This window comes from Anolis sagrei, chromosome Y, assembly GCF_037176765.1.
Source record: "Anolis sagrei isolate rAnoSag1 chromosome Y, rAnoSag1.mat, whole genome shotgun sequence".
Classification (NCBI taxonomy): Eukaryota; Metazoa; Chordata; class Lepidosauria; order Squamata; family Dactyloidae; genus Anolis; species Anolis sagrei.
This window is the reverse complement of record NC_090035.1, coordinates 15,519,988-15,532,892: the sequence shown is the minus strand read 5'-3', so window position 1 is coordinate 15,532,892 and position 12,905 is coordinate 15,519,988. Positions and strand designations below refer to the sequence as shown.

At 42.3% G+C, this 12,905-nt stretch overlaps 2 protein-coding genes across 2 annotated transcripts in view; one reads left to right on the top strand and one right to left on the bottom strand.

The window, feature by feature from the left end:
* LOC137095154 (diacylglycerol lipase-beta-like) overlaps window positions 1-5,994 on the top strand; it is a 33,978-nt gene extending 27,984 nt beyond the window's left edge. The window contains exon 16 of the mRNA XM_067461472.1: window positions 4,184-5,994. Coding sequence (XP_067317573.1) covers window positions 4,184-4,379 — 196 coding nt within the window. The 3' untranslated portion in view covers window positions 4,380-5,994. The remainder of the gene's footprint in view (window positions 1-4,183) is intronic.
* Window positions 5,995-7,674: 1,680 nt separating this feature from the next.
* Window positions 7,675-12,905, bottom strand: part of LOC132782023 (ras-related C3 botulinum toxin substrate 1) — a 30,606-nt gene continuing 25,375 nt past the window's right edge. Inside the window, exons 5-6 of the mRNA XM_060786662.2 lie at window positions 10,916-11,075; window positions 7,675-9,312 (exon numbers count right to left, since the gene is read on the bottom strand). Of these exons, the coding sequence (XP_060642645.1) occupies window positions 9,182-9,312; window positions 10,916-11,075 (291 nt within the window). The 3' untranslated portion in view covers window positions 7,675-9,181. The remainder of the gene's footprint in view (window positions 9,313-10,915; window positions 11,076-12,905) is intronic.

Here is a 12,905-nt window from a genome sequence, read left to right as displayed (position 1 = left end):
AAGAGAGCATGGATGTGTGTTGGCCATCAGAAAAGGGTCAGAGAAGCAGGGATGCTCAAGACAAAGGAACAGTATTCTGGGTTTGGAAGCATATCCATCTCAAGCATTTTGTCCATACAGAAAAAGGTCCCATAGTATTTCAAATCCTGCCACGTGTGCTAAAAAACCACAGCCGCCCTTTATGTCTCGCTTGGCTTCCACTTTTGAGCTCTCCAGTCTGTTTCGCTTCCCCTCCTTTCTCTCTTCACTTCCCTCTTTCTCTCTTCACATGCTACCAAATGCCTTGTTGTTTTGAATATTTAAGCAGTTTTCCTTGGCTCAGTGGGCAAATCATCTGAAGAAGCACTAAGAACCTAGTCTGGATTGCTGTGAGTTTTCCGGGCTGTCTGGCCGTGTTCCAGAAGCATTCTCTCCTGACATTTCACCTGCATCTATGGCAGGCATCCTCAGAGGTTTTGAGATCTGTTGGAAACTAGGAAAGTGGGGTTTGTATATCTGTGGAATGCCTGTTTGAAGCAGATGTGAATGTTGCAATTGGTCACCTTGAATAGCATTGAATGACCTTGCAATTTCAGAGTCTGGCTGCTTCCTGTCCAGGGAAGTCCTTTGTTGGAAGGTGATTAGCTGGCCCTGATTGTTGCAATTGGCCACCTTGATTAGCATTGAATGGCCTTGCAATTTCAGGGTCTGGCTGCTTCCTGCCCAGGGAAGTCCTTTGTTGGAAGGTGATTAGCTGGCCCTGATTGTTTCTTGTCTGGAATTCCCTTTTTTTTTTTTTAGTGTTGTTCTTTATTTAATCTTTTGATTTTAGAGTTTTTTAAAATATTGGTAGCCAGATTTTGTTCAATGTATTGTCAAAGGCTTTCACTGGGTTGTTGCAGGGTTTTTTCGGGCTATATGGCCATATTCTGGAGGCATTTTCTCCTGATGTTTTGCCTGCATCTATGGCAAGCATCCTCAGAGGTAGTCCTCACTACCTCTGAGGATGAAATGTCAGGAGAAAATGCCTCTAGAACATGGTCATATAGTCCAAAAAAACCCTGCAACAACCCAGATTTTGTTCATTATCATAGTTTCCTCCTTTCTATTGAAATTGTCCACATGCTTGTGGATTCCCAACAAAGGATTCCCCCAGGCAGGAAGCAGGCAGATCTTGAAACTGCAAGGACATTCAGTGCTAAACTGGCCGATTGCAACATTCATGCCTGCCTCAAACAGACAAGAGTTCTTTCTTCCACCCTGGACATTATTCCTCAGATATATAAACCCCCTAGTTTCCAACAGACCTCACAACCTCTGAGGATGCCGCCATAGATGTGGGCAAAACATCAGGAGAGAATGCTTCCGGAACATGGCCATACCTCCCAGAAAACTCATAGCAACCCAGTGATTCCAGCCTTGAATGCCTTCGAGAATACATAAGTACCTAGTTGTTTACATATTCAAAACATTGGGGTTTTTAAAAAATATTTATAAACCACTTTTTAGTCAATGGGGATTGTGACAAGTAGAATGGGGTTGGACTGGATGGCCCATGAGGTCTCTTCCAACTCTAGGATTCTATGATTCTATGTTTGTTATGTGTAGCAAAACCGTTGCTACTTCCCTGTCTCAATTTTCTGTCGATTTCGTAAAACTGCTTCTATTTTAAGAACCGTGTTTGCTAGCACAAGATACTTTTGGCCTCTCTTTGGCATCAAGAAAACATTCCAGAGAGTGATTGTCCACTTGAGGCTATTATTTCACATCGCTGAGACAGCAGACATGACTCTCTTCTAAGGCACTTTCTGTCCTCAAGGAAGTGACCCTGGCATTGACTTGTTAACCTGCCTGTTGCAGGCTGTGGTCACAATTCATGCTGGAAACCAGGCAAAATTCGTGATGGTCTTCGAGAGAGATCAGTTTTCTCTCTCTCTCTCTCTCTCTCTCTCTCTCTGTGATTTCCAAACTTCCCTTTCCTGTCTGCCCTGGCAGGAAATGCACTCTTTTAATAGAAAACTGAAAACTAGATGGTAATAAATGTGCTAGTCCAACCTAAAAAAAATTGAAGCAGATATGAATATGATATTATGGAGAATATTATATTTATTTTTTATATTGAAACTGCATAGAATCATAGTGTCATAGAGCTAGAAGACACCTTGTGGGCCATCCAGTCCAACCCCTGCCAAGAAGCAGGAAAATCACATTCAAAGCACTCCTGACAGATGGCCATCCAGCTTCCGTTTAAAAGCCTACACCACCACTGCTGAACAGCTCTCACAGTTAGAAAGTTTGGAAGAGACCTTGTGGGTCATCTCTTCTAACTCTATTTCCTTCCTGTCAAAAAGCAGGAAAATCACTACCAAAGCACCCCTGACAGATGGCCATCCAGCCTGTTTAAAAGCCTCCAAGGGAGGAGCCGCCACCACACTCTGGGGCAGAGAGTTCCACTGCTGAACAGCTCTCAGAGTTAGGAAGTTCTTCCTCATGTTCAGGTGGAATCTCCTTTATTTCCTGTAGTTTGAAGCCATTGTTCTGCATCCTAGTCTCCAGGGCATAAGAAAGGAAGCCTGCTCCTTCCTCCCTATGACTTCTCTTCACATATTTATACAGGATTTTTTTATTAATAGTAAACAGAGATGTTTTATATTGGTTACTTTTTAAACTAGTACTTAAGCAAGTACCTCAAACCATTAATTTGCATCAATTTGTATTGATCCCTTTGACAAAAATATTTTTTGTACATTTTGACAGCCGAATAATACTGTTCTGTGTCACAAAGCAGTAGCCAAGTATTCCTCATTAGATTGGAGGCTAAGCCATGACAATGGGGAGGTAAGAAGGCAAGAATATGGACTTGGTCCAAATCTGAAGATATTCATAATCTTCAAATTGGAAGGTAGACAAAGAGTTATGTGAGTATGAGTCGAGTGTTCTAGATTCAGTATGAAGTGAAATATGTCTTTTGGACCAAAACCCTCATAATCTCCCAGGCAGAGAGGTACATTTTCCCAGCTGGAGACAAATCGGTTTAGGCAACACAGAGCAGTGAAGAGTTTGGGGATTGATATGGTGGCCTTTCAAGAGCACTTGTATGTAGTGAGCCCTTACCATAGAATAGGTAGGTAAATGCTTCTTGCTGCACTGAACTGAAAGTCTTTAGGGATTTTAACTATTTACTTTTTAAGAGCACGAATATTTAATTCTATTTTTATGTTTGTATACTTTTAGGTTTTAAATTGTATTTTCTTTGGTTTACTGTAAGCCACTTTGAGTCTCTTTTGTAGAAAAAGCAAGCAGGATATAAATATATAAATATACATCAGAATCATATTAATATTATTATTATTATTATTAATAATAATAATAATAATAATAAGTAAAAAAAAGTGTGGGTTATCAGTGTTTTAATCCCAGGCAACAGCAAATTGACAAGAAGAAAAGCTGACATGATATGAGGATTTGAAGATCGAACTGCAAAGACTGTGGCACAAGCCAGTCAAAATGATCCCAGTGGTGATTGGCATACTGGGTGCAGTGCCTAAAGACCTTGGCCTGCACTTAAAAACAATCAGTGTTGAAAAAATTACCATCTGTCAGCTGCAAAAGGCCACCCTACTCAGATCTGCACGCTTTATTTGCCGATACATCACACAGTCCTAGAGAGTGAAGTGTCCAATGTTTGATTGAATACAAAAGCCAGCATAGCGATCTTGCTCAAGCCAGTCAAGGTGGGGATTGATACACTGGGTGCACTTAAAAACAGTCGGTGCTGGCACAATTACCACCTGTCAGCTGCAAAAGGCCACCCTACTCAGATCTGCAGGCATTATTCGCCGATACATCACACAGTCCTAGAGAGTGAAGTGTCCAATGTGTGATCGAATACAAAAGCCAGCATAGTGATCTTGTTCAAGCCAGTCAAGGTGGGGATTGGTGCACTGGGTGTAGTGCCTAAAGACCTTGGCCTGCACTTAAAAAATCTGAAAAAATTACCATATGCCGGCTGCAAAAGGCCACCCTACTCAGATCTGCACGCATTATTCGCCGATACATCACACAGTCGTAGACACTTGGGAAGTGTCAGGCATGTGATCCAATACAAAAGCCAGCAGAGTGATCTTGTTGTGTATATAATGATGATAATGATGATGATGTGAAAGAGATGCTCACATCTTACACCTCTTGTCCCTTTTTGCAGGTGGTGCTCTTCAGACGTCAGGTACACTGCCAACTGGTCAAAAGAAACTGCCTTTGGTAACATTTTAATCAGCCCCAAGATGTTGACGGATCACATGCCGGATGTCGTCCTCAAAGCCCTCGACAGTCTTATTCAAGCCAACACGTCTTTCCTTTCCTGTCAAGCACAAGGAGACTCCTCCGTGAACATTGTATAACTGTAGACTTAGGGAAACAGCGGCCATGTATCTGTTTGCAAGAGCAGCAGCCCCTCTGTCCTGAAATCATGCCTGGCATAGAGGTTGATGCTGTTTTTATAACTCCTGGATGATGAGCACACAACACACTTCACGCTGCGGCCGTCATTCTGGGCTGTTTAATGTATCATGTCATTTTGAAGGTGGCACCCTTCGGTTTCACTGGAGCAAAGGAGCCAATCGTGGATTTTAAGCATAATCCAGAGCTCTGCAGGAGTGAATTTGATGAGCAGGGAGATAGAAGAGAGTGACTACGGTGGACTTCGCTTTGGGATAGTAGTGACGCGGAAGGCAATGGGCCTCCTTTCATTTGTGCTTGCCTGATAGAACTGGACAGACCTGCAGGTTTAAGAAGCACTTGTCAACTCGGAAATAAAAACCACTAGCAGGAAATGAACATTTAACTTCAAGACAACTCTTATCGACTGCCTGGATAGACACAAAGGTCCCAGCAAGGTGAGCTGGGCTTTGCGCCTTTCATTGCACTACCATGGATGTCAGAAATATTTGGTTTACTTTCCTGCTTAACGAATACTTGGGATACATATGCAATATTTGTTCTCTTTGTTTACAGGTTTTCAGCCCTGATAAATACATATTTAATTTTTAAAGGGTTGAAACCCCATATTCTAAGCAAGGACATGTTTCGTGAGGAAAATCCCGAAGAGTTGTCCGAGCAGCTTAGTCTAATCCAGTGTTTCTCAACCTTCCTTATGCCACGACCCCTTCTTACAGTTCCTCATGTTGTGATGACTCCCAACCATCAAATTATTTTCATTGCTACTTCATAACTGTAATTTTACTACTGTTATGAATAATAATGAAAATATCCAATATGCAGGATGTATTTTCATTCATTGAACCAAATTTGGCACAAAACTCCGATACGCCCGAATTTGAATTCTGGTGGGGTTGAGGGGGATTGATTTTGCCATTTGGGAGTTGTTGGGATTTATAGTTGACCTACAATCAAAGAGCATTCTGAACTCCACCAATGATGAAATTGAACCAAACTTGGCACACAGAACTCCCATGGCCAACAGAAAATACTGGGAAGGGTTTGGTTGGTATTGACCTTGAGTTTGGGAGTTGTAGTTCACCTACATCCAGAGAGCACTGTGGACTCAAACAATGATGGATCTGGACCAAACTTGGCACGAATACTCAATATGCCCCAAGTGGTAGAGTTTGGGGAAAACAGACCTTGACATTTGGGAGTTGTAATTGCTAGGATTTATAGTTCACCTACAATCAAACAGCATTCTGAATCCAACCAATGATAGAATTGGGCCAAAATTTCCACACAGAACCCCATGATCAACAGAAAATACTGTGTTTTCGGATGGTCTTTGGTGACCCCTCTGATAACCCTCATCACCCCCCCCCCCCCCAGAGGTCGCAACTTCCAGGTTCAGAAACACTGGTCTGATCAAAACCTTGGTTGTAAAAGCATTTCACACCCTTGTACAGTGAAAATGTGTGTGTGTGTACAGGAAACAATGAAGGTTATTTATTACTGAGACTAAGCCATTTTGTGGTAGTGTTGGAACTATGGTGTGATAAAATTTTCATACGACCTTGTTTCTGTTTTGAAAATCAAGATGATGATCATGAGCCTGTTATTCCTGGCAGAACGCTTCTCTCTTCAACCCTGTCCCTTGAAGTATCATTTTGGGGGGCAAAGGGGGTTCCCAATTGCATGCTGGCTCCTCTTGAACACTTTTGAGAGAAATTCTCAAGAAAATGCAGAATTGGAGTTCTGGCTAATGCTTTTAATACATTAAGTTTCAAAGAAAGTAGGCAAGTTCCTTCTAGCCCAGGCATGGATAAACTTAGGTCCTCTGGGTGTTTTGGAGTTCAACTCCCACAATTCCTAACAGCCTCAGGAAGGGGCCTGAGGCTGTTAGGAATTGTGGGAGTTGAACTCCAAAACACCCAGAGGGCCTAAGTTTACCCATGCCTTTTCTAGCCTGTGTTGCAAAATCCTGTGTGTTGCGCTAAAAATGAACGACTTCTCCCGGCTGCAGTCTAACCCAGATTCTAGTCAGGTAAGGTCTTAGAAAAAATTTGGAATGTCAACGCTTCCTTTCTGAAGGAGAGTTAGTTATTTAAGGTAAGCCAAGTTTGGAATAGTGTGTTCCTTTAAAGGCAAACCCAGAATTAAGCAACCCCTCTTCTCTAGCCCAGGGCTTCTTAACCTTTTCCTTTTTGTGACTCCTTCCTTTCCTTCCTCCTTACCTCCCTCTTTCTCCTTCCATCCTTCCCTTCCACCTTTTTAACCTTCCCCTTTGTCTCTCCTTCCTTCTCTTTTCTTCCTTCCTTCCATCCTTCCCTTCCTCCCTTTCATCCTTTTCTCTTTCCTTCCTTTCCTCTTTCCTCCCTCCTTGCCTCTCTCCCTCTTTCTCCTTCCATCCCTTCCACCCTTTTGTCCTTCTCTCTTTCCTTCCTTCTCCTAGCAGGGAGTGTTTGTATGCAGCTCCCAAGTTAGAATGTTTGCCCATGCCTGTTCTATGGGGAGGTTGGCCATAGGGGCCTATGGGCAAGGAGGCCACTAGGTGTCTCTCAGAAAACATTTACTGATGCCAAAATCTTTGGGACCCCAACATTGCGCAAAAGGGCCCCCATTTGGAGAAGTAGTGCTTTAAGAAGTAGTGCTCTAGCCTACAAAATGCTTGCCAAAGGATCCACTCCAATTCCATATCTTGGAATCAAATCCGCAGGGATTTGATTCCAAGAGCCATTGAATACAAAAAGTCAGCTATACACAAGAACTACGCGGAGCCCAACCTTTTCCCCCCAATTGAGGTCAAATACTGACAAACTATCCTAACAAAGCTTCACCAGCATCATCTATAGCAGGGGTCCTCAAACTAAGGCCCGGGGGCCGGATACAGCCCCCAAGGTCATTTACCCGGCCCTCGCTCAGGATCAACCTAAGTCTGAAACGACTTGAAAGCACACAGCAACAACAACAATCCTATCTCATCAGCCAAAAGCAGGCCCACAATTCCCATTGAAATACTAATAAGTTTATATTTGTTAATGTTGTTCTTCATTTTAATTATTGTATTGTTTATAAGATATGTGCAGTGTGCATAGGAATTCATTCATTTTTTTCCCCAAATTATAATCCGACCCTCCAACAGTTTGAGGGACTGTGACCTGGCCCTCTGTTTAAAAAGTTTGTGGACCCCTGATCTATAGGGATACAGGCCATACATCAACAGAACGTTAGAAATCCAAGTTCCACCATGAGTGTGATTCAAGAATTTATTAAGTCATACATGCAAAACATACTGCTAAATTGCATTACCAAAAAGATCAATGTAAAAACTTCATAATCTTGCAAACTCGCATTTTTTTAATGTTTGTTTGTTCTAGTAGTAGTCGACAGGTTGTCGTCATTCAGTGTGTTCTTGCCAGCCTCTGGGATGTCGGGAACATGATTAGTTAGCACTACGTTACAGACCCAATTACCGCAACTAGATCAACCAACAGGAAATACATGTTCATGGTGAGGTTAAGAGGGCAATTGTCAGCATTAGTAAAGTTACAGCGTCAGAACACCTGGCAAATGGTGACATTAGAGAAAGGTCATTAAGGTGGTGTGAAATATACATATAAAAAAAGTTACTAGGAGTGGTATATCTGCTGCACATGATTTTTACACCAAGTCACCAGACAACTGAAAAGAAAAGCCTCTCCAAAGCAGGAATATCAAAGTAGAAGGAGGGAAACAAGACAGAAACAAGGCTATGCTGGAATACTCTAGTCTACAAAAAAAATGCAAATATACTCAGGTTCTAAAATACACGTTATATTGCTCAGAAGGAAGAGATTTCCAGAATAAAAGCATCTATATAATAGCAAGAGGGTGGGAGGGAATGACCAGTTCAAAATGGTAGTAAATGAATGCCCTACTGGGAAATGCAAACAAGTGATCTATAAAAACACCAGCCCTCTCTTCATCTATTGTTTTGCTGCAACCGAGGGTTTTGTTTTACTGGTTTTAATACACACGAGAGAAATGCATTTGATTGAACTAGGCGTTGACAATGTAGTGTAAATTGATCTTTACAGTGTCAAAATACTGTTGGGAAATCTCCCTTGAACAAGATAACTTTTCATCCATCCAAACAATACGCTGCTGTCAAGGAAGACAATACACTTCAAGGAAAAACAGTTTAGTTACAGTCCATAGAAGCAAAAAAGGGTTTTTTTTTCCTCCCCTCAAAAATAGTGGAACCTGGATGTTGTCAATTATTGCATTTGCTCAGGCATGAGAAAGGGAGACTACGATCATCGGTTGAATGTGAATGCACTGAAACAGCAGCGTTTTCCTACTGATACGATATCTGGAAAAAAAAACTATAAAGTTCTGCAATTCCTAATAAACATTAGTATCTTTAAAGACACCTGTTTGACTTTTAAAAAACAGGTTTTGTGCTCCATAGAACAAAGCACAACAATGCAACATAGTAATGAGCAGGTAATTTGGCAACACTTGATTAATCTGAGCAAAAAGGACATGGAAAGAAAATAAGGCTTTTATATAGGTTTGTCTTTTTTTTTAGGATCTCTTTAGTAGAAGAAAGAAGAATCTAACCTCTTAAACAAAGGGGCATAGGAAATTGATGACAAGTTGAAAAAAATTGATGGAAGAGAATTAATTTTTTTAAAAACAGAAGAACTTGGCATTGATGTGAATGCTCCATTGTTCCAAGCAAAGCACAGAAGGTTCGGAGAAGGGGTCGGGGGCATCATTACAGCAGCAGGCATTTTCTCTTCCGCTTCTTTACGGGAGGAGGGCAGAGCACGGCCCGGATGGCTTCGTCAAAGACCGTCTTGAGGCCCCGCTGCGTCAGGGCCGAGCATTCTAGGTATTTTACAGCACCTGCACAAAGAGAAGGCATGCTCATCACACTGGCAAATGAGACCAAACAGGAAGTACAGGTAAAGGTTTCCCCTAGATATTAAGTCCAGTCGTGGTCGACTCTGGAGGGTGGTGACCAATCCTTGTTTCCATAATAAGCCACATTTTTCAAAATCTAATCATCAGAGGGGCAGAAAGTGAGGCGAACTCTTCTGAACAGGAGAACAGACAGCAAAACAAACATTACAGGTTTTAATACACACCCTTCCCCATGTGATTCAATAATAATAATAATGTAATAATAATACTTTATTTATAACCCGCCCTATCTCCCCAAAGCTAGCCATAAATAAAAGGTAAAGGTTTCCCCTGACATTAAATCAAATCGTGTCCAACTCGGGATGGTGGTGCTCATCTCAATTTCTAAGCCAAAGAGCTGGCATTGTACGTAGACACCTCCTAGGTCACGTGGACGGCATGACTGCATGGAGCACCATTGTCTTACCACCAAAGCAGTACCTATTAATCTACTCACATTTGCATGTTTTCGAACTGATAGGTTGGCAGAAGCTGGAGCTAACAGCAGGAGCTCACCCCACTCCCTGGATTCGAACCGCCGACCTTTCGGTCAGCAAGTTCAGCAGCTCAGCAGTTTAACCCACTGCGTCACAGGGGGCTCTTATAGTAAAACAGTGTACCTTATACAAAGGTTCCTGTTTTAGAATATTTTCAAGCTGCAAATGGTCAAGGTCTGTGAATACAGAAGGTCGGCAAGTTCAGCGGTTTAACCCACTGTGCCAACGGGTGCTCCCTGTGTCACACAGGAAGGGATAACTAATACTCCAGAGGATAGCATTAGGATCCTAAATTACCACAACAGATTTAGAGTTGGGCCAAAAGAAACAAAATGATTTTCAGTAGGGAGAAATTTACAGTAGGACATTGGGGCAATACAAGTGAAATGCAGAGATATAGGATGGGTTGCACTTGATTCGATAACAATCCATGTGAAAGGGACCCATGAGTCTTATGTGGACAAGTTGAACATAAATCCAAAGCTAAAATCCACAGCGGCTAAAATAGGCAATGTGATTCTAGCCTGCGTAAATAGTATAAGTCATAGTCCTGCTCCATTCTGCTTGATCAGCCCTCACTTGGAATAGTGTCTCCAGAAGAATACTACTATTTTTCATGTCAGGAGTGGCTTGAGAAACTGCAAATCGTTTCTAGTGTGAGAGAATTGGCCGTCTGCAAGGACATTGCCCAGGGGACGCCCGGATGTTTTGATGTTTTACCATCCTTGTGGGAGGCTTCTCTCATGTCCCCACATGGGGAGCTGGAGTTGACAAAGGGAGCTCACCCACGCTCTCCCTGGATTCGAACCTCCGACCTGTCGGTCTTCAGTTCCAACGGCACAAGGATTTAACCCACTGCGCTACCGGGGGATACTGACAAGCTGGAATAGCCATCTGTCAGGGGTGTTTTGATTGTCTGCCCCTGCATAGCAGAGGGGGCTGGACTGGATGGCCCTTGGGGTCTCTTCCAACTGTAGGATTCTATCCGAACTGAGTCTGAAATCCCTCTCCAGCCTGACCCAATTCCTACAGCCCTGCAACTGGCTTACCAATCTCTTTTGCCATAGCAAGGCCTTGTGGGTAGGTGATGGGAGTCAGCTTCTTCTCCTTGAGTTTTTCAATCGTGTCCTTGTCATCTCTGAGATCAAGTTTGGTCCCCACCAGTATGATTGGGGTGTTGGGGCAATGGTGCCGCACCTCTGGATACCACTGCGGAGAACATGAAGGAATTTATCATACTTATTAGTGAGTTTGAAATTACTAAAATAATCAGGAACATAATACAGTAAGACAGAAACTGTTCTTAAAGATTGCAAACTGGAGCTAATTATAGGGAGCGAACGCTGACCCTATTGAAACAGCTCCACTGGTTACCGATAAGTTTCCAGTCCCAATTCACAGTGCAGGTCATCACCTACAAAGCCCTAAATGGATCGAGCCCTGCCTATCTTCGGTCTGCAGTTAATGACAGAGCATTGCACTTTCGTCCCATGTCCTAGTTCATGAGCTACAACTTGCACTATCCTATTCCTTTGTTCCTGTTTACAGTTGGCCGTGTTTTATGACAGTTCTCATCCTAGGTATTGGGGGCTGTTTTGATCTTAAATTATTGTATTGTGTGTTTATATTATGCGTTATTTTAGGCATATTGTGCCATATGTAAGCCGCCCCGATTCCCTTCAGGGAGATGGGAGGTGGGATACAAAAATAGAGTTATTATTATATTATATGTTATTAAAAATACAGGCAGTCCCCGAGTTACAAACATCTGAGCTACAAACTATTTATAGTTAAGAACAAACAGGAAGTGAGGGGAATCTTTCCCTTGGAAGGGAAATTCACTCCTGAAGAAGTTATCAAAGGGAAAAAGTGTCTCCACTAAAGCTTTACCCCAATCTTTGTTTCCGTAACAAGCCACATTTTTCAAAATCTAATTATTACAAGGGCAGAAAGTGAGGTGAATTCTTCTGAACAAGAGCACAGACAGCAAAAGAAACGCTGCAGGGGTGTTAATCCTTCCCCATGAGCCATAATAATAATAATAATAATAATAATAATAATAATAATAATAATAATAAAGTAATAATAATAATAATACTTTATAACTCGCCCTATCTCCCCAAAGCTAGCTATATATAAAAGGGAAAGATTTTCCCCTGACATTGAGTCCAGTCATGTCCGATTCTAGGTGGTGGTGCTCATCTCCATTTCTAAGCCAAAGAGTCGGCATTGTCCGAAGACACCTCCAAGATCATGTAGCCAGCATGATTGCATGGAGTGCCACTACCTTCCCACCAGAGCGATACCTATCAATCACTCACATTTGCATGTTTTCGAACTGCTAGGTTGGCAGAAGCTGCTGCTACCCTGATTCAAACCACCAACCTTTTGCTAGACAAGTTCAGCAGCTCAGTGGTTTAACTCACTGCGCCACCGGAGGCTCCAAAATATAATATAATAATCATACTTTATTTATACCCCATCTTATCTCCCCAAAGCTAGCTTGCTCCCCCCCTCTCTATATATTTGCCTGGAGTTACACTTTAAAATGTTGTTGTTCTGACTTATATACAATTTCAAGGACAAACCTAAAGAACCTATTTAACTCAGGGATTGCCTACAAGTGCAAGAATGTATTCGATGCAAAACTTAAAAAACAAATGGGATAATTATTTTCAAGTTTTGGGAAAACAGCGTGCATCTTTCAAAGAAGCCTTAGGCGCTCATGAACTGCCTACCAGCTGATCAGTACCCAACACATAAAACCCGGAGTGTGAATCATGCCCTTGTTTCCAACACACAGGACAGAAGCCCAGTCTCCAGTGCCCAGCTGCAGGCCTGGAACACACGTCCCTCTTTTCTCTGAGAACTGCTTGACGGAGAGGCAGCCGCTCCTTTCCTCCAGGACTTGAGCTAGGAATCGGGAAGGACTGTATTTATTTATGGCTGTAAAGTATTCTGGTTGTGTGCAAAGGTTAACCCACACAATCCTTGCCTGCACTTTATCGTTTAGTAGATACGACACAAAAGAATGGAGAA